Source organism: Peromyscus eremicus, chromosome 4 (assembly GCF_949786415.1).
Source record: "Peromyscus eremicus chromosome 4, PerEre_H2_v1, whole genome shotgun sequence".
Taxonomy (NCBI): Eukaryota; Metazoa; Chordata; class Mammalia; order Rodentia; family Cricetidae; genus Peromyscus; species Peromyscus eremicus.
Window position 1 is genome coordinate 70257509 of NC_081419.1, and position 26225 is coordinate 70283733.

General features: G+C 42.8%; 1 protein-coding gene across 4 annotated transcripts in view; it reads right to left on the reverse strand.

Annotated features, from left to right (window-relative positions):
* Ttc17 (tetratricopeptide repeat domain 17) overlaps positions 1-26225 on the reverse strand; it is a 108215-nt gene that overhangs the window by 38924 nt on the left and 43066 nt on the right. For 2 of the 4 annotated variants that reach the window (XM_059260991.1, XM_059260993.1), the window contains exons 16-19: positions 26018-26204; positions 13259-13429; positions 2853-3112; positions 215-368 (exon numbers count right to left, since the gene is read on the reverse strand). In XM_059260991.1, the coding sequence (XP_059116974.1) occupies positions 215-368; positions 2853-3112; positions 13259-13429; positions 26018-26204 (772 nt within the window). The remainder of the gene's footprint in view (positions 1-214; positions 369-2852; positions 3113-13258; positions 13430-26017; positions 26205-26225) is intronic. The other 2 variants (XM_059260992.1, XM_059260994.1) reach the window with 1 other exon arrangement.

Here is a 26225-nt window from a genome sequence, read left to right on the forward strand (position 1 = left end):
ATTGCTGGGGGAAAAAAGTCACCTGGGTGTATGACAGTGACCTTTTACCCAAATAGTTAATGGTTAAAAACCAAAGTCTGAAAACATTTCTTGTACCAATGACTGATATGGTCCTTTCATCTTCTCATCTGAATGCTCTAAGTCACAAAACACATCCCTTATGAGAGAGACAGTGACAGGGAAGAAGAATGAGATCTGAGACATTCTCACTTACCTTGGGGTCCAGGAGACGCCACCTTTGGGCCAGTGATCTCTAAGTTGGCTTGGTAACGCTGTCCATTTTCTGCCTGATTTGACTCTACCTTTTTCCCAGGAGGTTTCTTCTGATCCCCTTTGGGTTTCTTTACACGTTTGACCTGGAATGTGATCTGGGAATCAAAAACACGTTAGAGACAAATGAGACCGATGAGTGAGTCAATCGCTCACTATAGATTTCAGGGGCTTTAAGGATAACCTAGTCCACCAGAACTTGATGATAAGATCCTATTTCTGAAGATCCCCCTCCCCCCCCCCTTTTGATCAGAGGACATGGAAAAATCAAGATGACACTGCCAGGAACCTTCTTCCCACTGGCTCTCTTTCATAGCACCAGAAGGTGCTATGCAGGTTATTAGAGGACAAAAGTCATTGATGGTTTTATTCAGGCGTGAATAACAACCTGCACAGCAATATATGCTCATGTGTGCAGTATTGTCCCGGATACTACGAGGATAACCAATTGCTATCTGACTGCATTTAAGATCTGCTCCACAGGAGAGAATGAATACCTGTGCTGTAAATCTGACTAAGAACTCATGATTCCTGGGGGTAGGGTGGGGGATACCCATTCTGCTAAATGGATACAGTATCAAATGCCTTTGAAATTTCTATCTCTATACCCACTGATCAGTGCAGTTCTCAGACCGAATCAGAGGAGTTTGTGTGCTGAGTGAATGGTGGTTAACTCAGAAACTAAGAACTGGCCAAGACACAAGGAGTGCTCACCACAGTGGACAGCTGTATCACAGCCTCTCCTCATAAAGAGTGCTCACCACAGTGGACAGCTGTTATCACAGCCTCTCCTCACAAGGCTCAGGACAACTGAGGAAGAGAGCGCTGAAGGACTAAGAGCCAGAGGTTAGGGAGGGCTGGAGCAAAACAAGGTCTTCTGGAGATGGCAGGTCCACTATCTCATACACTCAGAGAAGCTGCAGTTCCCTTCACAGAGACCAACCCAGTCAACTTCCCAGCTAGGATGAGCGGAAGGGCTCACAACCCCCATTCCTAGCTGAAGAAGTTTTTTCTAAAGGTATGGCACCGCATGGATTCAACACATCCCACTGGATGGTGCCATACTCATTACTGTATGTGTACCCAAACGGGACTGGGTGGGTTATAAGGAAAAAAAAAAAGAGGGTGAGAGTGGTGGGTCTTACAGGAGTTAGTGGGGTAAATATGATCAGGATATATATACATAGGAAATTCTCAAAGAATATTACAGTAAAAAGAATAACTGGATAGATACACTAATTACCCTGATTTGATCACTGTATACATGTGGAAATATCCACTGGAGATACAAATATGTTTATATATACTTACCCCATAAACATGTGTAATTATTATGGCTCAATTCTGTGTGTGCGCTCATTTGTGTCTGTGTGTGTGTGGGGGGTCAAGTCATGAATGGCAAGGCTCTTGTGTAGGGAGCAGAAGACAACCTTCCAGGTTTGGTACTTGCTACCTGGTTTGGGGCAGGGTCTCTTCACTGTTGTGTAGCCCAGGCTAGCTGGTCTGAGGGCTTCTGGGGTTGCTCCTGTCTGTTTCCTTCTCCCTGTGGGAATGCTGGGACAAGACATTTCTGCTACTGTGGCTGGCTAGTACTTGAGATGAGCGGGTGGGTTCGCGAGTGCACTAGAATAGAGAGTGCTTCTATACATTGAGATAGTCCCTAGTTTCCAATTAAAAATTTAAATATATAGTTTCAAAAGGAAAAATATCTTCCAAAATCCAGTCCTGTTAAGTTTTTCCTTAAGCTTATTATTGTTGTTGTTGTTATTAGTAGTAGTAGTCTGAACAATCTTACTCCGTTGCCCAGGCTAGTTTTGAATTCTTGGGCTCACATCATCCTCCTGCTTCAGCTTACTGAGTGCCGAGATTACAGGTGTAGACTGCATCTGGCTAAGTTTAATTTTAAAGATGTAAATGAAAAATTGGTAGCGAAATGTACAAAAGAACCAGGCCTTGACGAGTACATAGACACCAAAAAGAAGTACCTCATCTATCCCAAGTCTGTGGCTTTGAGGGTACTTTATACCCATCCCACTTCCTCTCACCTCCTGGAAGTCAGTAATGCTTATATAAGTGAAATGCTTCCTGGAAAATTCCAGTGTGAACAGTGTCCTGGAATGTGGAGTACGGCAGAGCCACATATCCCAAAACCTGCACACCTGCATATTAGGAGTCCCCCAAAGACTTGGATACATTTTATGAGGACTGAGATAGTGAACTCTGTGTATAAGTATGTGTTTGTGGATGTGTGGATGCATGTGTATGTATGTATATTCAAGTGTGTGCTTATGTACACACTGGTATGCATGGGTGTGGAGGTCAGAGGACAACTTGAAGTGTACGTCTTCAGGAGCGGTCTATCCTGTTTTTGGAGATGGGGTCTTTCCTTGGCTTGGAGTTCCTGATACGGCTAGGCTGGCTGGCCAGCAAGCCAGAGTCTCCTGCCTTTGTCTCCCCAGAGCTGGCATTCCAAGCACATGCCACTATGCCCGGCTCTCTAATGCGGGCTTTGGGGACTGAACTCAGGCTCTTGTGCTTGCCTGACGGGGCCTCTCCTCCGCTCTGAGCTGGCAAGTTCTTACCCATTCTGTTGCTTCATCATCTTCACTTCTGCAGTCTCCATAACAAGAGCTCTTGGCTACTCCATCCTGGGGGCCTTTCTTCAGTACCCGTATTCCCTGCAGGTCCAGACGCCGCCCCTTCATTTCTAGTGTTCCCCCAAAGCCTTCCAGAGGCCAGGCCTGCTGAAACTCATCCACCAAAGCCAGTATCTCTTCTGACATCTTTGTTTCATCTGACTTCTCCACCTCGTCAGAACCATTGCTCTCCTCAACCACTGTACCTGCAATTCAAGGGGTCGTCTTGTCAAGAGTTTCACAGCATTTGTTCAAGTACTGAGTGACTCAAACTTTGTTTTTAGGGACAGTTTGGCTCCTTTTAGAAGCATAGCTACAGTGCCCCTTTATAGAGCACCACTCAGCATCTTCAAACCTCATAACAACACCATCTCTGCCAATTAGCCTTTGCCAAAACCCTGCCAGAAAGCAACGGCGGGAACCACAGGCAGGAGCCAGGGATGGTGTTACCAGTGAGAGGACAGCTGTGGCACACATTATTTGTTGTGAAAGATCACTTGCTCTATACACAAAACACAGATGGCAAAGATGATGTTTATTCTGTTATTTATTGGATATGTAGGTCTTTTCAAATTTATTCAGTTACCATGAAACAGTTATGTGCCCAGTGCACATTGCTTGCTTAATTGTCTGAACAATGATTTTGTAGGAAACTACTAATTCTACATGAAGGCTTCCATTTTCAGTAGTTATTATTATAAAAATAGCCATATGCTAGTTTAATTTCTTTAAAATGGTTATTTATGTTGCTCAAGTATTTAAGGACTCCCACAGTGGCTCTCGGTGGAATATGCTAGCAAAAATTTTCTCTCAAGAATCTAGAATGTTTGTCTTATTTTCCCATGAAGCTTACAACTATTAAGTTCCGTATGCTTAGGCTATGAGGATGCTCAGAAATGATCATTCTGTTTCTTAACACAATTTTTTTTCCTTTGCTAAATTGCTTACTACTTAATCTTCGCTACTTATTTTGAATTAATCGCTGGGCCTTATACTGTGTGCCTCATAAATGTCATGTCTCATCCCTTCCAGAAGTGGATAGGGTACAAAAACAAAGAACAAAATGCCTCCTTTTACAACATGTACCCACTGGTTAACCTGAGAACACTGGCCTGACAGCCTCTGCAGCTCATTATTCCTTCAGCTGGCAATTCCAGCTTTTCCAGAGATTCAGAACATCGTGTTAACAAGGCCAGTGTCAGGACTCACATACACACAACCAGACCTTAGCCACATAACTGCATGTTAGTAGTTTCTTGGCAGGGAGGGGCTAGAGTGAGAAACATGACTGATGGCCACAGATGAAGACAAATTTGCACAAGGCCAGTGGTGTTACCCTCTGTCTTCTTTCCAGTTTTTACTGTGGAACACAGGAAAGCCTGAGGTCAAGCTGTGATTCTTCCTTGAGAAATCTGGAAGGCTCTATTTATGATCACGTGACTATAAACCCTATTGCTGTCATTTCAAGTAAGTTCCTCTTAGGTTTCCTAAGCCAACTGCTTTTTGCTACAACTTTTTATGGTTATGGTCAGTACCCTGCGAAAAGGATCCTGGGTAAAGCTCCTTCTTCAGAATACTGAACAAATACTGAACAGAATACGTGGCCAGGGGTATAAATATAGGCCAACAAGGATCTAATTTTAGGTCCTATCTTGCTATGATATTCCTAATGTTCAACCCTGGGCCCAGCACACAGCAGACCCCAGCAGCTGTGGAAGAGAGCAATGGGAGTTCAGAGCTATGTGACCTATGATGTCCTTGAGGATCTGCTGTTCCCGTCTTGCCCTGTCCTGCAGGTAACTGAAGATGTTCAACTCCAGGGTTTCCCTTGTCAGTGGGCACCTAACGAGAGTCTGGGGCTCAGCCAGCTGAACGGCAAGCAACATAGTAGGCTTCATATTAGCCAGGAAAACAGCTGGAGAGCTGCCCCTGGGAACCCCCAAAGCAATGTACACAGAAGAGCTGCCTGGCGTCTAAGTTGTCAGAGCTGTCTCTCCTTGCTCCTCTTCTGATTTTCAGGTTCTTTTTCTTTCTCCTCCTATGGCTCCCAAAGGATTCCTTCACCCCATTTTGAGACAGGAAAGACTCTTCGATAAATTTCATCTTATACAATGTGGCTTTGGCCAAAGGCAGACTACTGACTGCTTTCTAAACATACAATCAGACTGCATAAGGAGGCTCTGCTGTTTTTTTTTTTTTTTTTTTTTTGTAAACTTAACATAAGCTAGAATTTTCTGGAAACCCTGGTTAAAAAAATGCCTCTATCAGATTAGCCTGTAGGCAAGAGTGTGGGATATTTTCTTGATAAATAATTGATGTGGGAGGGCCCAGCTAACTCAAAGTGGGTTGGTGCCACCCCTAAGAAGGCAGGCTGAACAAGCCAGGGAGAGCAAGCCAGTAAGCAGTGCTTCTCCATGGCCTCTGCTTCAGTTCTTGCCCCAAGGATCCTGCCTTGATCTCCCTTCATAATGGACTGTGAGCTGTAATGTGAAATATGCTTTGCTTTTGGTCATAGTGCTTATCACAGCAACGAAAACCCCAACTAGGACATAGGCTGTGGCTCAGAACTCTTACTTTCTCTCAGTACTGGCTATTATGTGAAAGCATCCATGCCATTTACCTGCAAAATGTCTAAGTTTTCAAGGCTATCGCTTCCCAATACTTTGGTCATGTGGATATGGACACACCTACTATTATACAAATGCATAATTTGAACGTATCAGAGAGAGAGTATTTCACAATGGTAGCCAGTATTCAAGTGAAGAAAGGCCCTGGAATTGCTTCAGGCTTTTGCTGCTAGCATCTATTCCAAAGGGTGTTTGAACCAGGGTGACAGCAATTCTTAGGCAACAGCACTAAACACATACACTGTTTATGTTTACTTCTCAGATGGGTGGTTCACAAATGCTGTGGGTGAGGGAAACCAGTGTTTATTTATTTAGCTTTTCTATGCATGTGTCCATCTCTGCCATAAACTATTTTGATGGGGGCAAAAAGCACATGAAGATTTTGACTCTGCCAAATTAAATATAACCAAGCAATAATAAACTTGGAAACACAAAGCTATATATGTTTGAGACAATTAAAATTTTTCATAAGACAAAATGATCTGAATGCAATCACACAGTGCTTCCCAGAGAAAGGCAGAATTGCAGCAGGGTTTAGACAGAGAAGCAGCTTGGGGGAAACTTTCTAAAAAGCTTATGTGCATTGGCTCAGGTACTCATGGACCAAAGTAGATATGCATGCAGGAACACAGGAAGACATGTACGAAGGTGCTACTAATTGCAAGTTCATTAGAATAAAGCCTGTGGATAGGCAATCAGCAAGGACAATTTAGAGGGAAGCTGGTGACGTTAAGACTCTCTGGTGGAGTCTGGAAGAGAGGTTCCTACCAAAGGAGCCTCCTGTTCCTTAGGCAGACTAATAATGCAGTATGTGAAAGCCATGAGGATGGTGAGAGCCCAGGTCTAGGAGCAGTGAGTCAGCTGGTGAAGGCGTGGGTGGCGAGGGACAAGAAAGGACAGAACATGGGACTAGAATGGCATTTCATGGAACAAAGGAAGCTGCCTTTGGGACTGCAAAGAGAACTTTGGAGAAAAAAAGGGTGGGTTTAAAGATGAGTTCAAGATTTTAAAGTTTCACGTGAATTGCAGGGTTCTATATGAGGTGGATGTCAGTTCCCAACCTGAGTTTGAAAATAGAATTCTGTTTATAGAAGTAGAGTTAGGAAAGGGTAATAGGGCAGAATTAAAGTTTAAGGCATTTATCAGATGACTTATTCAAACATTTGCTGCTGGTGCAGAGCAGTGTGAAGAGGGCTGGGCTATCATAAGCCATGCAGCTTAAGCACTAGAATGGAAGGCAGGACTGGTCTGCAGACACTGCCCCACGTAGAGCACTCACTGTCCTGTACAAATGTCCGCTATAACTGGAAATACAGCCTTCCTTCCGTATGGTGACAGCTCTGGATTGTGGCGGAATCTCAGATTTGAAATAATGCTGGAAGCAAGCAGTAGGAGCAGACTCTAGGCTTGCAGCCCGTGGGGCAGATGGTGTGATAGAAACTGAAACAGAGGCTGACACCCACGCCTCCAGTTTCCTTCATCTTCTTTACCAGGCATTATTTTCACATGGGAAATGGAGGATAAATATTGTGACGCTGAAGAGAACATGAGTACCCACAGTGAGGGTCACATGGGTTCACCCTGAGTTTCAGCCATGTTAGGTAGTCTGTCAAGAATCACAGAGAGCAGAGGGGCTGAGAATGCAGATTATGGTATGTGCCCCATCTGAAATGAAAACAGCCTAGTACAATTTCTCAATGTTCCAAGAACACATGGGCATTCAGGCTTAAGTCTGGGGACCTCAGTTTAAGAGATTCCAAAGGAGACTATGGGACAGAGGAACTGAGGGTGACGCAATGGTGAGAATGGCAGCTGACGTGCAGCTCGGAAACAATCAGCTGAACACACACTTCGCTAGGAAGACTGAAAAATCTCAATGAGACTATTCTGAGGATGGTAATGAGATGAGGAGCCACAACCTCAGAAGAGTTGCTGAAGGAAGTAAGCACACTGACTGACATGGAGGAGCGGAGGGGCAGGAATAACTCCCTTCAAGCTAGGAGAGCACAGTAACAGGAAACAAGACCACGGGCCTCACGAGGGGAAGCTTGCGTTTTAGTTCAGTGTTAGAAAGGGTGGAATTGATGAACAATGGAATGGATCACCCAAGGAGAAGTGGAGGTGCCCAAGGAAGCCACAGAAGCCAGTGGATGACTTGCTGGGGCACTATGGAGGGAGTGGAGCACCAGAACGGGAACACAAACACGTGACTGTCTTTTTTGGGGTAAGAAACTGCATTTACAGTTCCAGAAGAGGGGCTGTGAGAGCATTTTAAAGAGCGAAAGTTAGAAAGATGTGTACTAGATTCACAAAAAGTGCATGGCCAGTAAACAGCCTAAAGGCAATGTTTAAATGAGGGTCAGACACTTCAGGCCTGACTTGAAACATTACTCTGGTCTGGTAAGAGAGGTACGTACTAGCACATGAAGCAACAAAACTGAACTGGTCTGTTTGAAGACAGGATCTGTCATGCCATCCAGTCTGGCCTTGAGCTTGCTACACATCCTGAACTGGCCTCAAACTCAAGCTCCTTTCGGCCTCGGCTTCTCAATACTGGGATTACAGGTGAGCACCATGAAGGCCAGCAGAGTATATTCACCTTTAACAATGAGACCATACACAGGACACAGACTAACTTGGTTCTAAATTAGGATGCAACCAGTGTAGGGCCCTAAGCAATACTGTCTGGCGCTCCAGTGTCCTCTTTAAATGTCAGGATCTGATTGTAAGTCAGGCTGCAATGCTGAAGATCTGATGGGGACTTAGGACATGAGTACTGGTATAAAACATCAGGACGATAATCAGAGAGCAGGGCCTAGAGTAAAGCACTCACACCAAGGTGTGTTCTGAGCAGAAACAACAACAACAAAAACAAAACAGTGGTGCTCTTTCTTCTTCCGTGTGAGTCAGTACATCAGGAGCAACAAATCAGAGGACAATCCGGGAAAGCAAATGGAACTTTCCCTGGGTGACTCTGGCACACCAGTATTAGGGCTCCTTCAACTGACAGGTGCTTCCGTGTGTTAAGGACTTTGGCTCAGGGAGGTGACCTGCTCAAGGTTTAATACTCAGCGGTGGAAGAAGTAGGTCATGATAGCAGTGTCTCTGACTACAACCCCTATGTCCTCCTTCTCTAGTGATGGCTTGCCAGTGAACAGCTGTGGACCAGGGAAACAAGTACTAAGCAGTGATCTGAAAATGTCAATCAGCATGGGACCAAACTAGGCCCTCTGAATGTGGGTGACAGTTGGGTGGCTTGATTTGTTTGTGGGGCCCCTGGTAGTGGGACCAGGACTTATCCTGGGTGCATGAACTGGCTTTCTGGAGCCCATTCCCTATGGTGGGATACCTTGCTCAGCCTTGATGCAGCGGGGAGGGGCTTGGTCCTGCTTCAACTTGGTATGCCAGACTTTGTTGACTTCCCAAGGGAGGCCTTACCCCCTCTGAGGAGTGGATGAGGGGTGAGCTGGGGGTGAGGTGAGGGGGAAGCAGGAGAAGGGGATGGAGCGGGACCTGGTCGGTATGTAAAATGAAAAAAAATTTAAATTAAAAAAAAAAAGAAAATGTCAATCAGTGGCATTATCTTCACTCTTAGCAAAAAGAAATTTTTAAAAAAGGATACATGAGTAAAATTCTTTTATCTCTGGAGAAATGTCTGTTGGTGTATAAGGTGGCCGGATGTACATCTTTGACCAAGACTGACCTTTATTCTGAGATCATCTTTGTACTTCTCTTAGTAAACTATTCTGATCATTCTTACCAACTGAAAATGATGTTTTCATCCATCAAACCTCTATTTCTGAAGTGCACTAATAGTGAGACCCCATGTATCAGGAGGCTAAATATGTATTTTAGATATGCCACTACTGACAATCTGAGGGAGCTGTCTAACTTACCTGAGCCTTAGCTGGCTCATCTATACAGTGGGCTTAATAATATCTATTTCACAAATTAGTACATGATGCATAATACTGTATAAGTTATAATATACCACTAAAAGGCAGGAATTACTGTTACAGTTAATAGTCACTAGAGAGGACTTAACTATTTGTGTTTCTTTAAATTCTTTCCCCCCAAACTAGACTTCTCAAAATGTCTTTAATGTCTATGTTTGGCTGTGTCTATGAAAACATACTATTATATATTTGTGGTAAAAAGCAGGACTTGTTACAACTGATAATCACAGCAGAGGAAGCCTACTGATAGGAATATGTAAACTGAAAACTGTTCTCCTGTGGATATGTTATTGGTACCTAGATGATAAGGAAAAGAACTGCAGGTGATTGACACATGGTCAAGAAAAGTGAGTGGCTGAAAGTGCTCACACCTCTCACACTGTGAGTAGAATCATCAGAGACAAAAGGAATCTGTCTGAGTAAGTCTGCACGATGCTGAAGAGGCCCAAGAAACTCCCTGCCCCGGTCAGGGTAACTATGGCTCATCCTAAGTATGGGGCTGAATAGAAACACATGGGAATGGAATTGAAGATACACAAACGCTAGGTGACTGCTCTCTCAGGCAATGATGTGTTATACAAAAAAGAGATGGGGCAGAATTGTGGTTCGGTTTTATTCTGAATTGTCTTAGAGAAAAATAATGACTAACGTCGTAGTCATAAATATCCCAGATACTACAGAGTTGTAAATGGAATAGGGACCATTTCTATAAATGGGTAAAATACCCTCAGTGTGACTCAGGTCATTTCTGATGACTCTCAGTCCAAGAAACCTCAGGATGTTCATGGAACTGTGTGGGTGTACTGGTGCCAAAAAAGACACAAGATTGCCAGGCATCAGAGAAGAGTCATCCTGATGTAAATGAGCCAACTGTCCAGTTTAAGGATAAATCCTTGGGAGTTGCTAAGTAAGCTTTAGTTTCCTGAAAGTCTAATACTCTGCAATAGAACTGATTATTTCTCTAACTCTATAAGGGTGAAAGTCACAGTGGGCAGAAAAGACACAATCATTCACACCAGTAGTGGTCTCCCTGAGGACTGATTTGCTTCTCCTATACAGGAGCTTTTAAATATTTAATAGTAGGGGAAAAGATTTTGTGCATGTGTACACATATGTGTACACCCATGCATTTGGAGGTGAAAGGCTAACTGTGGGAGTTAGTATTCTCATTGCACCATGTGGGTTTTGGGAATAAACTCAGATCATCAGACATGTCAGCAGCCATCCTACCAACCCTACTTGGTAAATATTTTAATTCAATCCACATAAGGCAAATACCATATTCAATTAATAAATGTAAGATACTTTTTACAGACATAGGACATAGTATGTAAAAAGTTCAAGGCCTGGGTATTGAAGAGAAGGCTCGGTGGTTAAGAGTGCTCATGCAGAAAATGTCAGTTCAGTTCCCAGCACCATGTTAGGTGGATCACAGGCACCTGTTACTCCAGCTCCAGAGGATACGCACCCTCTTCAGGCTTCTGTGGGTATCTACATTTATGTGCACATACCCCCCCCCACACAAATAATTAAAAAATGTATTTTTAACCCCCAAATATATTTATTTTTATTACTCAACTGTTTGCTGGGTATTGGGGGCACATCTTTAATTCCAGCACTTGGTTAAGAGACAGGTGAATCTCTATGAGTTCAAGTCCAGCCTGATCTACATAGAGAGTTCCAGAACAGTTAGGGCTACACAGTGAGAGACCGTGACTCAGGGAAAACAAACAAACAAAAACTTATGGGGCTGGAGAGTTAGATGAGCTGTTAAGAGCACTTGATGCTTTTGCAGATGACCTAGGTTCAGTTCCTAGCACCCACATGGCCCACAAATCTTCTGTAACTCCAGTTTAAGGAGATCCAAAGTCCTCTTCTGGCCTTCAAGGGCACCAGGCATGCACGTGATGTTCATGAATACATGCAGGCAAAACACTTAACACATGAAACAATAAGTAAAAATAAATCTTAACAGCTGGAGAGACGGCTTAGCAGTTAAGAACACTTGCTGCTCTTCTAGAGGATCTGGGTTTACTCCCCAGCACCCAGGTGGCAGCTAACAAGCCTCTGCAACCCCTGGGGTTCTGATGCCCTCTTCTGGCTTCTACAGGGACTGCATGCATGTGGTACAACAGACATACATGAAGACAAAACACCTATACACATAAAAATAAATCTAAAACAAAGAGTTTTTTAGTGAAAGCTCATAATCTGATAGAAGCCAAGACACACAAACAAATTTCAATATATAAAATGTGTTTTGTAAAATGTAGGAAAAACAAAGTAGATGAAGTTCCTTAAATGTTTGAAAACTTTTGTGAATGCTTCACAGAGAAGGCAACATTGCAAATGTATAGGATCTGTCTTCCTCCCTTCCTCCCTTTTTGAGACAGTCTCACATATACCAGGCTGGCCTTGAACTTCCTCTATAGCTGATATGTGAATCTCTATGCCCAGTTTATACAGTTCTGGGGTACAAACCCAGGTCTTTGTGTATGCCAGGCAATCATTACTATTTAAGCTACATGCCCAGCCCAGGAGAGCATTTGCAGAGGTCATTATAAGTCTGTGTGAAAGATATAGAGGCTCAAAAGAACCTGGCCTGAGAGAGAGGAATGGATATTGTACTTCCTGCTACTGGTTTAGTTATAATGGGATTGGGGGCCAAACTACCTCATAGCCTATATTAATTTAGATTCTTCTGAATCTAATAGAGAGTTCCAGAAAAATTTAGGCTTAGGAAACTTACCTGATTACAACTGCATTTCAGAAACAACTCTTTGGACACACCAGAAATCCATCACAATGGCTGCTTCTGCTTTTAAAATTCTGTGTCAATTATGGGCATTCCCTTGCTCTCTTTCTGTCTGTCTCTCCACACACACACACACACACACACACACACACACACACACACACACACACAGACCCTATATACTTCTAGTTCTATATTTACTTATATGTGTGCACACACACACAGAGATAGATAGCATATATACAAAGTAAAAGGCTACAGTTAGGAAGACAGATTAGGGGGAAAGGCAGAAGTGAAGATGGCCTGTGTCAGTTAGTAGCAGAGAAAGAAGATGAAGAAAAGAAAGCTTCAGCAGGTCTTAGAGACTGAGGAATCAAGGGGACCTGGGTGAGCTGAGCGGCAGTCACAGGACAGGATATGGGAATTCAACATTTCAGGAAACAGACCAAATATAAAGTCAAGTTCAACAGCAGACATCTTAGATTGAAAGCCCCTGTACATCAAGATAAAGAGCCTACAAAAATCAGTCTGGAGCTGTGGAGAAGCCTTAGGGCAAGTACATTGTGGGAGCCGCTGGTGTGGTTACAGGAATCTGTGCCACCGAAAGACACTGCACGGGAGGAAAGAAGGTCAGGATACAGGTATCCTCCCGACACAGGACAGAGTAAGTGAGGAAGTGAAAGAGCATCTGAGGTCAGGCCAGGGTCAAGGGCAAAGCATTCCAGAAGCCACAGAGTTTCCTTTCAGCAGTGACTCACTCCAGAGACTGAGAGTGTTGAGAAGCAGGAGCGCACATGCATGAATCAAGTCTGTCTAGCAAGAAAGGGACAGAAATGGAAGAAAGAGTGATTCCTCATCACAGTGGCCTCCGCCTCATCATTTGATGGTCAACCTCCTGACTCTATGAGTGGCTGTTAGAAGAAGGAAACAAACTCTTGTGAGGAGAGAAGAGCGCAAGCCTGGTGTTCGGGAGCTGATTTTTCCCGGAGCACAGCTCAGGTCAAGTCAACTTACTTTCAAGTCTAAGGGCATCTGAGTCCCTCCCTGAGTTCTCAACAGAAAGCACAGGCTCCTCCTCTGCTCCTTGCTCAGAGGGCTCTTCTTCAGCAGCATCCAGTGACTGTGGATTGTCAAAATATTTCTGTTTGTCATGGCTGATGTCCAGGCTTTTCTCATGACAATGACCTCAATGACAAGAGACACAGACACATACATTAGAAACATCTCTCACGTTGCCTCATAATGCAAGGTCCCGACACATCAAGAGCAAAAAGTGACAATGCAAATAATGCAGCTAATGCAACAATCAGTACACAGAAGTATGTGTGTGACTCACGATTTTGCACTGAAATTCAAGTTTTGGCTGCTATGCTATTGGAAGAATCAAGTATTTTGGTGAAAAGCTGGCAGGCAATGAAGATCAAGCCTCAAGATCTTGTGTTTATCCATCACTGTAAAATATCCCCTTGAAGCTAAAATACCATAAAAAGTGAGGAATGAAGAGCCTGAGTATGTCTGAGAATAATGGATTATAGAGACATATACTATTCTTTCATGTAGTTCAAAATGAAACATACCAAAAGGTGAGGTGAGTTATATGCCTTAAAAACCCAAGGAATTAATGGAGAGTGATAGCAGCAATCCCACATTAAGACTGCAATGTGAAAAGGTTGCCTGATTTTCTTTTAGACAGTATGTTCTGGCTGCCTGGGTAGAGATGTTCTAAGAACAAAATGTTAAATCTTGAATGAGATTCTGGCATTGCTGCTACCTTCTTGACTCACACAGTGGGACTGTTCTCACTAGAGTTGTGCTGTGAGTCAAAGGATTTGATCCTACCAGGGATATCTGTTGACACAAACAGCTCCCAGTATTGAGTCCCACCTGATGGTCATTTTCTGGGCCAGAGATACTAGCCCGTTATGTCTGCTGTGGCAATAACCAGCCTAGGACATCTCTCCTTTGCCACTGTTTGTTCCAGATGGTCTGGCTCACTGAATGGGTGTCTTTCCCTCCCTTTCTCTTCTATGTATGCTGTCACAGAAGATGCGGTCACTGGAAGGCCACAGATTTTTTATTATAGACAACCATGTGGTTAAGAATATGTAAGTCATTTCTTTCCTTTACCAGGACATTTAAGCGTGACTACAGACTGAGGGAATCACTTTCTAGAGAAAGCAAAGATACTGCCAAAGCCGAGGATTCAGTTTCAAGAGTTCTTGCTTTCAAGAAATGTACAAGCAGCTTGGGAAGACAGCGAAGACAAGACAGACGATGCTGAGATGGCATGGTGTGCCAACTAAGTCCTTCCAAGGAAACACTGAGGAAGTCTAACTTCAGCTCTGAAGCATCCATAAGCCTACAGAAGGGAAATTGCAAGGAAGGTGCCAATATTTATGGAGTGCTTTGTGTTTTTATCCTTTCACTAACCCTTACCGAAACGGTTTTAGACACAAGGAGACTGATTCACAGTGACAATAATAATTCCAACTAAGCTAAGTGGCAAATCTGGAATTTGAGTCAGACCTATCATTCTTTACTCAGGAGTCCTTCTAACAGAGAGGATGGAAGGCAGAATTGTCGGCGCCAAAGAGCAGGAAGTCTACCTGTGTCTGGGAGGCAATGGGGAATACAACCTGACAGACAGTGCGCATGCACATGTGTCCACAGAGGGCCAGCGGGGAGAGAGCCCTGCGCAATGGGAAGTGCGGTCTCTGCAGGACAGAGGGTGCTGGTCTGTCCCCACCTGTGTCGTCACTGTCTGACACGAACAATGAAGTACAGAGAGCTAAAAATCACAACACTGAAATAAAAGGCAACATGGACAACTCTCAACCCCCAACTGACTTGAGTGTACTACGAAGAATTACACACTTCCCAGAGACAATTCTTGATTGGGATATAAATAAGCATGGCTATTAAAATCAGAGAGGAAATACTGATGATATGGATTGATTAAATCATTTTTCACCTTGATGAAGGTTGTGTAAACTGTGATATTATCAAAGCAAAGGCTGATTCAGTTTTCTGATGCTATCTGTCACATCATCTTACTTTACTTCTCTTTCCCTTTTCTACTGCAAAAATATTTCATCATTTAAAATATCTGCAATAAAAAAAATGTCTCAAGAGGCACCTGTAAGGTATGATCTTCAAAAGCCCTCAAAGCTAAAGTTGGTCTTCCTGAATAGCTTCAGCCCTGAACCCTCTTGGGAAGCAACATCTGTGAAGCTGAAGAACGTCTTGTCCTCCAAATCACAAACCCAGGCTAGTCACTCTCAGGGGAAACAGAAAGGGGAAGGAAGGAAGAACAGGAAGTGATTTTGTATGAGGCATCTCTTAGCAGTATGAAGCATCAGAATAGCCCAATGAAGACCAAATGCTTTAAATATTAAGACTGTTGGAGCTGGAGAGATAGCTCAGTGGTTAAGAACACATACTTATCTTGCGTAAGACCTGAGTTCATTTCCCAGCACCCATGTTGAGTGGCTTCATAAACACCCGTAACTCCAGCTCCAGGGGAACCTAAGGCCTCTGGGCTCCTCAGGTACCAGCACTACCCACAAACAGACACAACATATACGTAAAAATAGTCTTAAAAAAATTAAGAACTATGGGGCTGTGGATTTAGCTCAGTGGTAGAGCGCTTGCCTAGCAAGCACAAGGCCCTGGGTTCGGTCCTCAGCTCCGGAAAATTAAAAAAAAAGTTTAAGAACTATTAATGCTAACTTTCTTACACAAATAGGTAAAAGCAGACTGGTTTTTGAGTTAATTGTGATTTGTCTAAATAGCTGAATTACTGGTAAGTTAAGGTGCCTAACTTTAAAACTCCATTTCCAGTCATCCGGGTGTGGTACGAGACAGTGTTAGTGAAATACCTTAGAAAGAGCTAAAGTCTGTGTTCTCTAAACCTCAGTACACTTCTGCTCCAACTCAGAGGAGAACTGACGAGCCTTGAAAAACATTATTTAATTTCCTGGTAGATTATATACTTGTTAAAGATAAGAAAGTATTGGACCTAGTACCACAAAACAACACCCAAAATAGATGGATATGCTGAAGCAGGAGGAGTTGAGGCCAGCATGAGATATATATCGAGACTCTCATGAGACAGAAAGACAGACAGACAGACAGACAGACACACACACACACACACACACACACACACACACACGCATGCATGCATGGAAAGTCACAACAGTGTTTTCTATACACAGCATTTACTTTGCACTGATGTAAAAGGGAAGATGCGCTATGGCTTAGACTAACCTTGAGATGTATGTCGTAATTTTTAACGAGAACCTCATGACTTAAATGAAATGCTTTAGCTAACAAGGTCCCAAGTGAAAGACAAGTGTTCTTCTATGCATAATGCTCTGGACTTGCTTACAAAGCGTTTTCATCTAATTCAATTTTAACTCTTCTTTTCTTGTAGAAATATGAGACTGTAAAGCAATCCCAGCTAAACAGGAAACTCCAAGGAGGGCTCTTCTGCTTCTGGAACTGCGGTGTGAGCTTCAGGGATTCCACACCTCTTCACTGTGTGGATTGAATACCTGCTGTATACTGGGGTTACTAATACTGACCTAGCTTATAAGAGTGTTGTGGAAAAAAGAACTAGTTAATGCTCCTTGTGAAAGTGTAAGTACTTTGAGAGAAAAGGTACAACTGATTTGTGGATACATTTTCAGAGTAAATTACCTTCTCGGGAGCTCCCATCATTGCTGAATAGTTAGGCAAACCTCTTTTCTCACTAATTCTGTCTACCTAATTCCTAGAAGACGACTCTGCACTTCCTAGCAAGAGTTATCACTTACATGCTAAGGTAAGTCTCAGGCAGTGTGGTATTCCACACATATAACCCCAGCATCAGGCAGGCTGAGGCGTAAGCATCAAGAATGAAGCCAGCCAAAGTCACTGGAACTCTTGGCCAAGTAACTACAGCTGTTGTCGCTGAGAAGATGGTTTGGTGCTTTTGGCACGATCATGGTCAGGAGCACAGCTTGGAATCAGATTTCCTGAGTGCCAATTCTGTCTCTAGGACATCAGTATTATAAAGCAGAGCGTTACTTTGTATCAGATCTTTCAACTGTAAATTGAGTTTAAAAATAGTTTGGCTTCACTCATTTGTTGTGAATTACATAGAAAGAGTGAGAGCATTGTGAGCATGGGATAGGCTGCTGTTGTTATTAGCGTTGTCCCCTTGAGAAGTCACAAAGGAACAAGAAGTTCTCCTGGTATGATTGTTCTTTAAAACAAGGCCTTTTGGCTTTGGCTATTGAAGAATCTCTTAGTATGACCCACTGGAAGTTACTGAGGTATGGCCCTAACTTCAGAGAGTGCATGTATGTTCACACACGTGTGTGCATATTTGCACACACATATGCATGCATGTGTGTATGTGCAATGTATATGTGTGTGGTGTGTGTGTGTGTGTGTGTGTGTGTGTGTGTGTGTGCGTGCATCTGTGTGTATGCATGTGCACAAATGCAGGCCTGTGTTCAGGGGATGCTGGAAGCACAGATCCTACCAGTCTTTGAGGAGAAACAGCAACCGACTCAGCTCCAATGACTCAGCATTTCTGAGCCCCCCAAGCCACCTGTTAGAAGTTAGCCTCACAGTAGCCCTGTGGCCTCCGAGGGACACTGCAAGAGCCAGTGCATCACCTTGCAGCACAAACCCTAATGGCGGACACCATGTGAAGGAAGTCAGTCTACTCTTAGCTCCGTGCAGCCTGACAACACTCTCAAAGTTACTGATGTGTGTCAGAGCTTCATCCAAATCTTGCTCCTGCTAAGTTCCTGTCCCCTCCCAAACGAGCGCACTGCTTTCACGTATATAGTCAATTCTCAAGACACAGTAATTAAACTGATTGGTTATGGGAGCTAGAATTTGGAGGCAAAGTTGGTCCCAGAAAAGTGGGCTTTGTGAAGGGTGGACTATTCCAAAGGTTTGCCTACAGCCCTGCTCTGACTGTTTAGGTGACACCCTACAGCAGTCTCCATTTTGGCTGTGAGGTAAGCTACCTTATAGGAAGCATTCTGTGACGGTCGTTAATATAAGGCACTGGAGGGGAAAGTGCAGCTCTGTTATCCTTTAACATAGACGAATTACTCTCAATAGTTTGGGTCTTTCTCCATTGTCTTTCTACTCAAAATTATGCAGTTATAAAACCAAGTTTTGTTTTATAAGTAGGTAACACAGAAACACTCGGCAAATGTTTCAAAAGCAAGCTATATCACTGTTTCATATTTATTCCTCTTATAATCTTTTTTTAAAAAGTAACAAACAAAACAAAAAATGCAGAAAAAAAGTAATAAAATAAATCACTTCCTGAGCAAAAACACAACTTTCAGTTCTTCACCATTCTTATATAAAAGAACTTAAAAATATTATCAGGAAATTTTTACTGTGGTGGCCCTCAGGCTTTAGTATTAGAGTTACTAGGCAAACTGCAATAGATACCTTTGTGTTGGGGGTGGTTACAGGTGACAGTCCTGTGTACACCTTCCCTTTTTAAAGATCAAGATGAACACTCCATGCCCGGAAATCAAATTCTACCTTAGTCAAAGCCTTAGCACACTTATTTGTACAAATCAACAATCTATTTTTGTCCAGTTTCTTTATTTGATTCGAAGGGATAAGCTACTGCCCTTGTGTGCAGAGACTCGTGGGGAAACAATTAAGGAAAGCACTGCTAAAGTAAGAACTCAGAACACTGTGAATCTGGGAGAACGTGGAGTGGCTGCTAAGGAGAGCAGCTCAGAGCCTGACGAAGGAGCCTCACCCCCTTTCCCTATGCTGTCTTCTATTTGGGGAAAACAAGAGAAATGACCGTATCAGCAGGAACGCTTCCTTAGATTTCTTATCCAGCAATTACAGCCCAGTGGAATTCTCTGCAGAAACTTTAAAGTAATGGCTGTATGCTGACTGACCTTCAAAGTGCATCGCCAGAGAGAGAAGCTATCTTTAACACCTGAGTCGGCAATCTCTTCCCATACACGGGGATTCCCTCCTGGTGAGGTGAATGAGTCAGAAGACAGGCAGGGAAGACAGAAAGAAAAAGAAGCAAAGCACACCACTGTGTGTGTGTGTGTGTGTGTGTGTGTGTGTGTGTGTGCGCGTGCGCGCGCGCGCGCGCATGTCCCTCCGATTTACACATTCTGGATTTGGATTCTATCCCAAGGGAAGTAGGGGGAGTGTTTATCTGTTTGGTGGTGAACTGATCTCTATTGTCATAGAGTAGAAAACAAAAGGCTGGCTATCAATTTGGCTTCTTGATTCTGCCTCACGGCCTTTCCTTAGATGACCGAGCCAGGAAGCACAGCCAGTGTCAGCGAAAGGAGAAACAACTCCACAGTTGTCATGTGAGCTCCACGTGGGTGTCACGGGACATGTGTCCCAACCAACCACATTACGCACACACACAATAACAAGTGAACCAATGAAAAACTGGAAAAAAAGACTGTGTTCACTATCACCGCTGTGGAAACAGCTCCGTTGTGGAGCACTTGCTGAGCACACACGAGAGCCTGGGTTCAATTCCCAGCACTGTTTAGGAGTGAGGGAAGCAACAGACTACAGACAGAGCCACCAGAGCTCACTCTTACATGTTTAAATTTTCTGAGGTATTATTTGACGAGGACTCTGCATCCCTACTTCTTTTGCTGGGGACTCACTCCAGGGCCTGCACATTCTAGAGAGACTCTTTGTCACTTCACACTCCTAGCCTGCGATACTAATGTATACTGACAGGATGGATAGTTGTGGAAAGAGCTTGCATCAGGGTCAGTAGGCTCATTTCTCAAAAGAAAAAAATTTTTACATGTAGGACAAAAGATTTTCATTATAATTTAAGAAGAAGAAGAAGAAGGAGGAGGAGGAGAAGGAGGAGAAGGAGGAGGAGGAGGAGGAGGAGGAGGAGGAGGAGGAGGAGGAGGAGGCCTGGAATGGTGATGCATTCCTGTAAGCCCAGCACTCAGTAGGATAAGGCCAGAGGATCACAAGTTTAAGTCCAGGCTGAGCTATGTTGCAAGGCTCTGCCTAAGACTAAACAGCCAGGGGGTATTCACACATGGTCTTTGTTATGGTTTCTACTGCTATGATAAAACATCATGACCAAAAGCAAGTTCAGGAGGAAAGAGTTTATTTCATCTCACAGCTTGTAGTTCATTATGCAGAGATGTCAGGGCAGGAACTCAAGGCAAGAACCTAGATGCAGGAGCTGATACAGAGGCCATGGAGAAGTGCTGCTTATTGGTTTGTTCCACATGGCTCATTCAGCCTTCTTTCTTACTATAATCATACCACTAGTCCACACCCACAATAGGTTTGGCCATCCCACATCAATCACTAATTAAGAAAATGCCCCTACAGACTTGCCTACAGCTGGATCTTAAGGAGACATTTTCTCAACGGAAAGTCCCTCTTTCCAAATGACTCTAGTTTGTGTCAAGTTGACATAAAACTAGTTGGGATATATATATTCACTGTCTTTCACAGCATGGAATATGAAGATAAAAATATGTTAGAGTATTATTTCTTTGTGCGTGTGCGTGTGTGCGTGTGCGTGTGTGTGTGTGTGTGTGTGTGTGTAGGTCAGGACAACTTTGGGGGTTGGATCTCTCCTCACACCATGTGGGTCTTGGGGAATCCTAATCAGATCATCATGCTTGACAGCAAATGCCTTTAGCCACTGAGCTATTTTTGCCAGCCCCAGGGATAAAACTTTTGTTCATAAAAATCTAAGTTCTGGGACCCTCTAAAGAAAAACACTGCTTGTTGACTTAATACAAGTACAGTTACCAGTTTCTGTGCAAAACCCAAGGCAATTCACATGCAGAAAACTAAGGAGCAAGACTCAGAAACATCAAGGTATCATGCTAAATGAGAAGAGCATCTTGTGCATGCTTGTAGGGTGGTTATGGCTGTTCTCCATAATCTTTATAATCTAGTGAAATTCATACTTTTTTTGTATGCACATACTTCTTTTAAGGGATAGCACTGAAAATATAGTGATTATACTACTTTTATTAAACATCCTGAGAATCTATAAACAGAATTCTACTCCATGCCAGTGGGGGTGGTTTATAGTGTGTTGAAAGTAAGAGAGTTCATGAAAGAGCCAGACTGGCAGGAAGGCAGTGGCTTGGGTGAGTTTTAGTTCTACTGACTGATCCTTGATTTGGGCAAATCATAACCTTTGTTTCTAGACCCATAACTCACAGACTTTTTCTTATTCTTGCCTTATCATATAGATACATGTCAAAAGAAGTGTCTGGTAACCATAACTGCAGTCCTTAAAAAAATTTAATTACTTGGTGGAAACAAATGGAGGTGGTCTAACTATATACTGAAGTTCTCCCCAAACTGGATCTATAAAAATACCTTAAAGACAAACACACACATCCTCCCAGCAATTCTTGTGAAGAAGTAGTGACACACAGGCTCTCAGCTGCAGGTGGTATATGCTGCAGAGTCTGCAGGAGGCAGCAACATGCAACATTTCTTTCTTTAAACTCTAAATTACAGAATACTGTGCACAGCAAGCCATAAATCTATAGAAATTCTGGCTGCAGAAAACAGACTAAAACCCCAGAGAATAAAATGTTATAAAAGAGACGTTTCTGTAAATGCATGTGATAAATACAGAACACTGTAAGAAGAATACAAGGTGATCCACTTGTACATCTCAAGCTACTGAAGTTCATACACACAGTTTGGAAATTGTTGCAAAGGCTATAAAAAACGTATTGTATAGAAACTTGCCTAATATTCTACGATATGTTGATATTTATGTCTGACTTATTCTGTAGAATATCTATTCCTAACTTCTAAAAATCTGGTGTAGTGTTTTTAAATAAAAACATGTCTTGGTGCACTGAGGGTAAGGCCCTATTGTTGGTGGCATCACATACTTGGGTCATAGAACAGTACTGACCTGGAAACATCAACCCTACTGACTAGCTTAAATAGTGCTGGAAGGTGCTACAAATGCTTCCAGAAGAGAAAAGTAGTCATCAATCTCACTAAGGTGTGAACCTTGTGAACTACAATAACGACTGGCCTGGTAAGACATGCCCACTGGTACAATAGTGCCAGAAATGCTGTGGGAGTAACCAACCACTTTCTGAGATTTAAGACTGGCACCATTACTGGGCCCCAAACCTATGACTAGGTAGATCATAGGCCCTAGGAGAGAATCTATTACTATTATTCTGCTAAATGGACATATTATTAAACCATCTCCTATTGATTTATCATTGTATCCATAAATGAAGGCATCTCTTAACCTTCATTCAAGAAGCTTCTGTTTACAGTAGGTAATGATCAACACAGAGACCCATAACTGGCCAAGGAACAAAGAATAAGAGCCTTTAGAATGTTCAGCCCTAAGTAGAACACATATACTATTCTCCCCTCTTCAGAGACCCAGGATCATTGTGGAAGGGAGAGTGGAAAGAGTAAGAGTCAAAGACAGCGGATGACTACAAGGAAGTAGTGTCTTCTGGACACAGCAGGGCAGCTGCACATCTGAACTTAACAGTGGTTGTGACAGCCTGCACAAGTCACATGCAAGTTCAAGCCACACTAAATCTTAGCATTAGGGGAGTTGGGCAGGAAGTTCCACTTCCTAGCCAAAGAGCTGCTTGGAGGGAAAGGGTCAATTCTCTCTAAGAGTATAGCTTCTGAAAAGTTGACCATGCTCTCTCTAGTGAAGACCACACATCCAAGAATATGTGGACAGCCTAAGTTGGCCTGGATGTGGGATGGGGCACAAAGGGAAGAGAGAGAGTGGCTCTGAGAAGAGCTGGGGGGAGGGACAGTGAATATGATCATAACACGTTTTACAAAATTCTCAAAGTAATAAAAAAACTTGAAAAATTCAACCTTTTAGTCTTCCTTCATAAAATACTTGAATTTGTTAAAATAATACACAAAGAAAAATTCAGTAGTAAAACTCACTCTGTGTGATCACTGAGATTCAAATTCACTCAGTGCAATCACTGAGATTCACACCTAGGAATGCTATGGCAATGCCATTGGTTAGACATTTTCCTGTTCTCATGATCACCATCTCAGACCGACTGACTGCGGGGAGAGCTTGTTCTAGTAATCAGAGCAAAGGCCTCATGATTTACACAGCTAGTTACTGAAGGGTAAAAGCCTGAATCTTGTCCAGTTTTTGCTCTTGAGTTCTCTCTGAAAGAACAATAGCAGTCCATCTTCCAAGCTAAATTGTTTCCTTTCATAGTTGTATTGGACCTGAGGATATCACTGAGATAATCTAGACTAGCAGATGCTCCATATCTGATAAAGACCTGTCTCACATTATTTGTTCCTGGACAAGTTAGGCTCTTGGGGACAAGTCCATCATAACTAAATTCCTTTTGTTGACATAAGTGACATAGGAATAAAATGTAAGAAACAAAAACAAAACAAACAAAAAGCTGAACAAAAGTATGCGACATTAATACAAAGGAAAAGAATCTTCAGAGGAAGGTTACTAATATGTATAAGCCTCCAGGAACCAAATTTTTAAGAGAAGTGAGAGAAGAAGGTAAGGACATGAGTTCCTCCTAATCAAAGACCCTTAGTAAGAAGAACAAGGCTCTTTTTGGGTAGCCACTGCCATCTCATGACCACAATCTAAAGACCGCCATCTAAAGACCACCGCCATCTAAAGACCACCATCTAAAGACCACCACCATCTAAAGACCACCATCTAAAGACCACCGCCATCTAAAGACTGCCATCTAAAGACCACCGCCATCTAAAGACTGCCATCTAAAGACCACCATCTAAAGACCGCCATCTAAAGACTGCCATCTAAAGACCGCCATCTAAAGACCACCGCCATCTAAAGACCACTGCCATCTAAAGACCACCATCTAAAGACCACCATCTAAAGACTGCCATCTAAAGACCACCGCCATCTAAAGACCACCATCTAAAGATCGCCATCTAAAGACTGCCATCTAAAGACTGCCATCTAAAGACCGCCATCTAAAGACCACCGCCATCTAAAGACCGCCATCTAAAGACCGCCATCTAAAGACCACCGCCATCTAAAGACCACTGCCATCTAAAGACCACCATCTAAAGACCACCATCTAAAGACCACCATCTAAAGACCGCCATCTAAAGACCACTGCCATCTAAAGACCACCATCTAAAGACCACCATCTAAAGACCGCCATCTAAAGACCGCCATCTAAAGACCGCCATCTAAAGACCGCCATCTAAAGACCACCGCCATCTAAAGACCACCATCTAAAGACCGCCATCTAAAGACCACCATCTAAAGACCACCATCTAAAGACGGCCATCTAAAGACCACCATCTAAAGGATGAAATAAGAGCAAGAAGCACACTTTCACTTAGAAAGCTCTGGATACACAGTATTTACTATAAATTGCTTTAAAATTTCATTTTTATTTAATGTGAGCATGTGCATATTTGTGTGTGTATGCTGTTACACATGTGGAGGATGAAGGACAACTTATGGGAGCTGGTTCTCTTCTTCTACCATGTGGGTTATGGGAATTGAACTCAGGCCTTCAGATTTGGCAGCATGTGCCTTTCCCTGCTGAGTCATCTCATTGGTCTTACTATGAATTTCTAAAGGCTGACTTTTATCCAGTTATCTACTATATTATAAATACCTCACTTAATTCTCTCAGCAAGTATGTGACAGTTTTTATTGTCTTTCATTGCAAAAGGTAATGATATGTTATTTTGCTGGGATCAGAAAGTATGGCAGAGTATGGCTCAGGCATGAATCTGTATAATTCTAGTGCTGGCCACATGACTATTCCTTACTAAAATACTATCCAGGCCTTCCTTATTCATGAGAACTCTAATTCATATTATGCACAACACTGATATGCATCTGACCTATGTTATTATGCTGCTGAGAGACTTTGGTATTTAATAATGAAAGTACATTTATTCCCAATTCCATTAAAATCCAGAGGCAGTCTGGTAAAGTGAACCAGGGAAACCAGTTTCTGGTCTTAAGATTATTATAAATCATCTAAGTCAAATCACATAAACTGGGTGTCAGATTTGTTCAATTTTGAATATCCAAATTGAAGGAACTAGAATGCCGGCCCTCTGCCTAAGCATTACACTATAACCTGGACATCAATGGAGTGTCCACTGTTGCTCCCCCTACCACTTGCTAAGTGCTGAAGATCCACATACATGTAAACTATCATAATTCAAAGGCTGAAATGTGAAACAGACCATCTTTTCCTGATAATGAAGGTTACTAGAGTTCATGTGACTTTTAGAAAGGTTTCATACTAGTTCTACTGAGGCAGACACACTTAAATGAAGGGACATCTTTGATGTACCATTAGGTAATCATTGTAAAAGTGAGTAAAGCTGAAACACTATTCTGAAAGGCAAGGAGCTGTTTTCAGGGACTAAGTATATAGAACTGTGCTCATGACACATACTGACTTCATGAATTTCCTTTACCATGAATATCAGTTATGGTTAAACAGAAATTTAGGGGAGAGAAAATATATAATCTCTCAATTCCACTGTATATTTTAGCCAGTATTTCTTAACTACGATTCTGGAAACAGATTAAACCTTATCTCCTACGGCATTTCCAGGAATTAATGAATGAACTTCTTTGCTGTACACCTGTAATTAGCTTCCTAAAATCCTGAGGAAGTTTCTAAAACTATCTCTGTGTTCTTTCAATCATGACAACAACACTGGCTGAGCTCCTAATGTTTCTGGCATTTAACAGGTGCTTACCACGACAAACAGAAGAGGTGACGTTGTACAGAAAAGGGTAAAACTGCATGCAGCGGATCAGCTTCAAGCTGCTTTCGCATTCTGGGCATTTGGTAGTTAACTTCAAGGCCCGCCTGAAGGCTTCAAGTGCCCCGCTGACATTCTTCAGAGCAAGGTAAGCATTTCCCAGGCTCAAAAAGGTCAGGGGCTGAAAAGAAGAGAAAAAAGA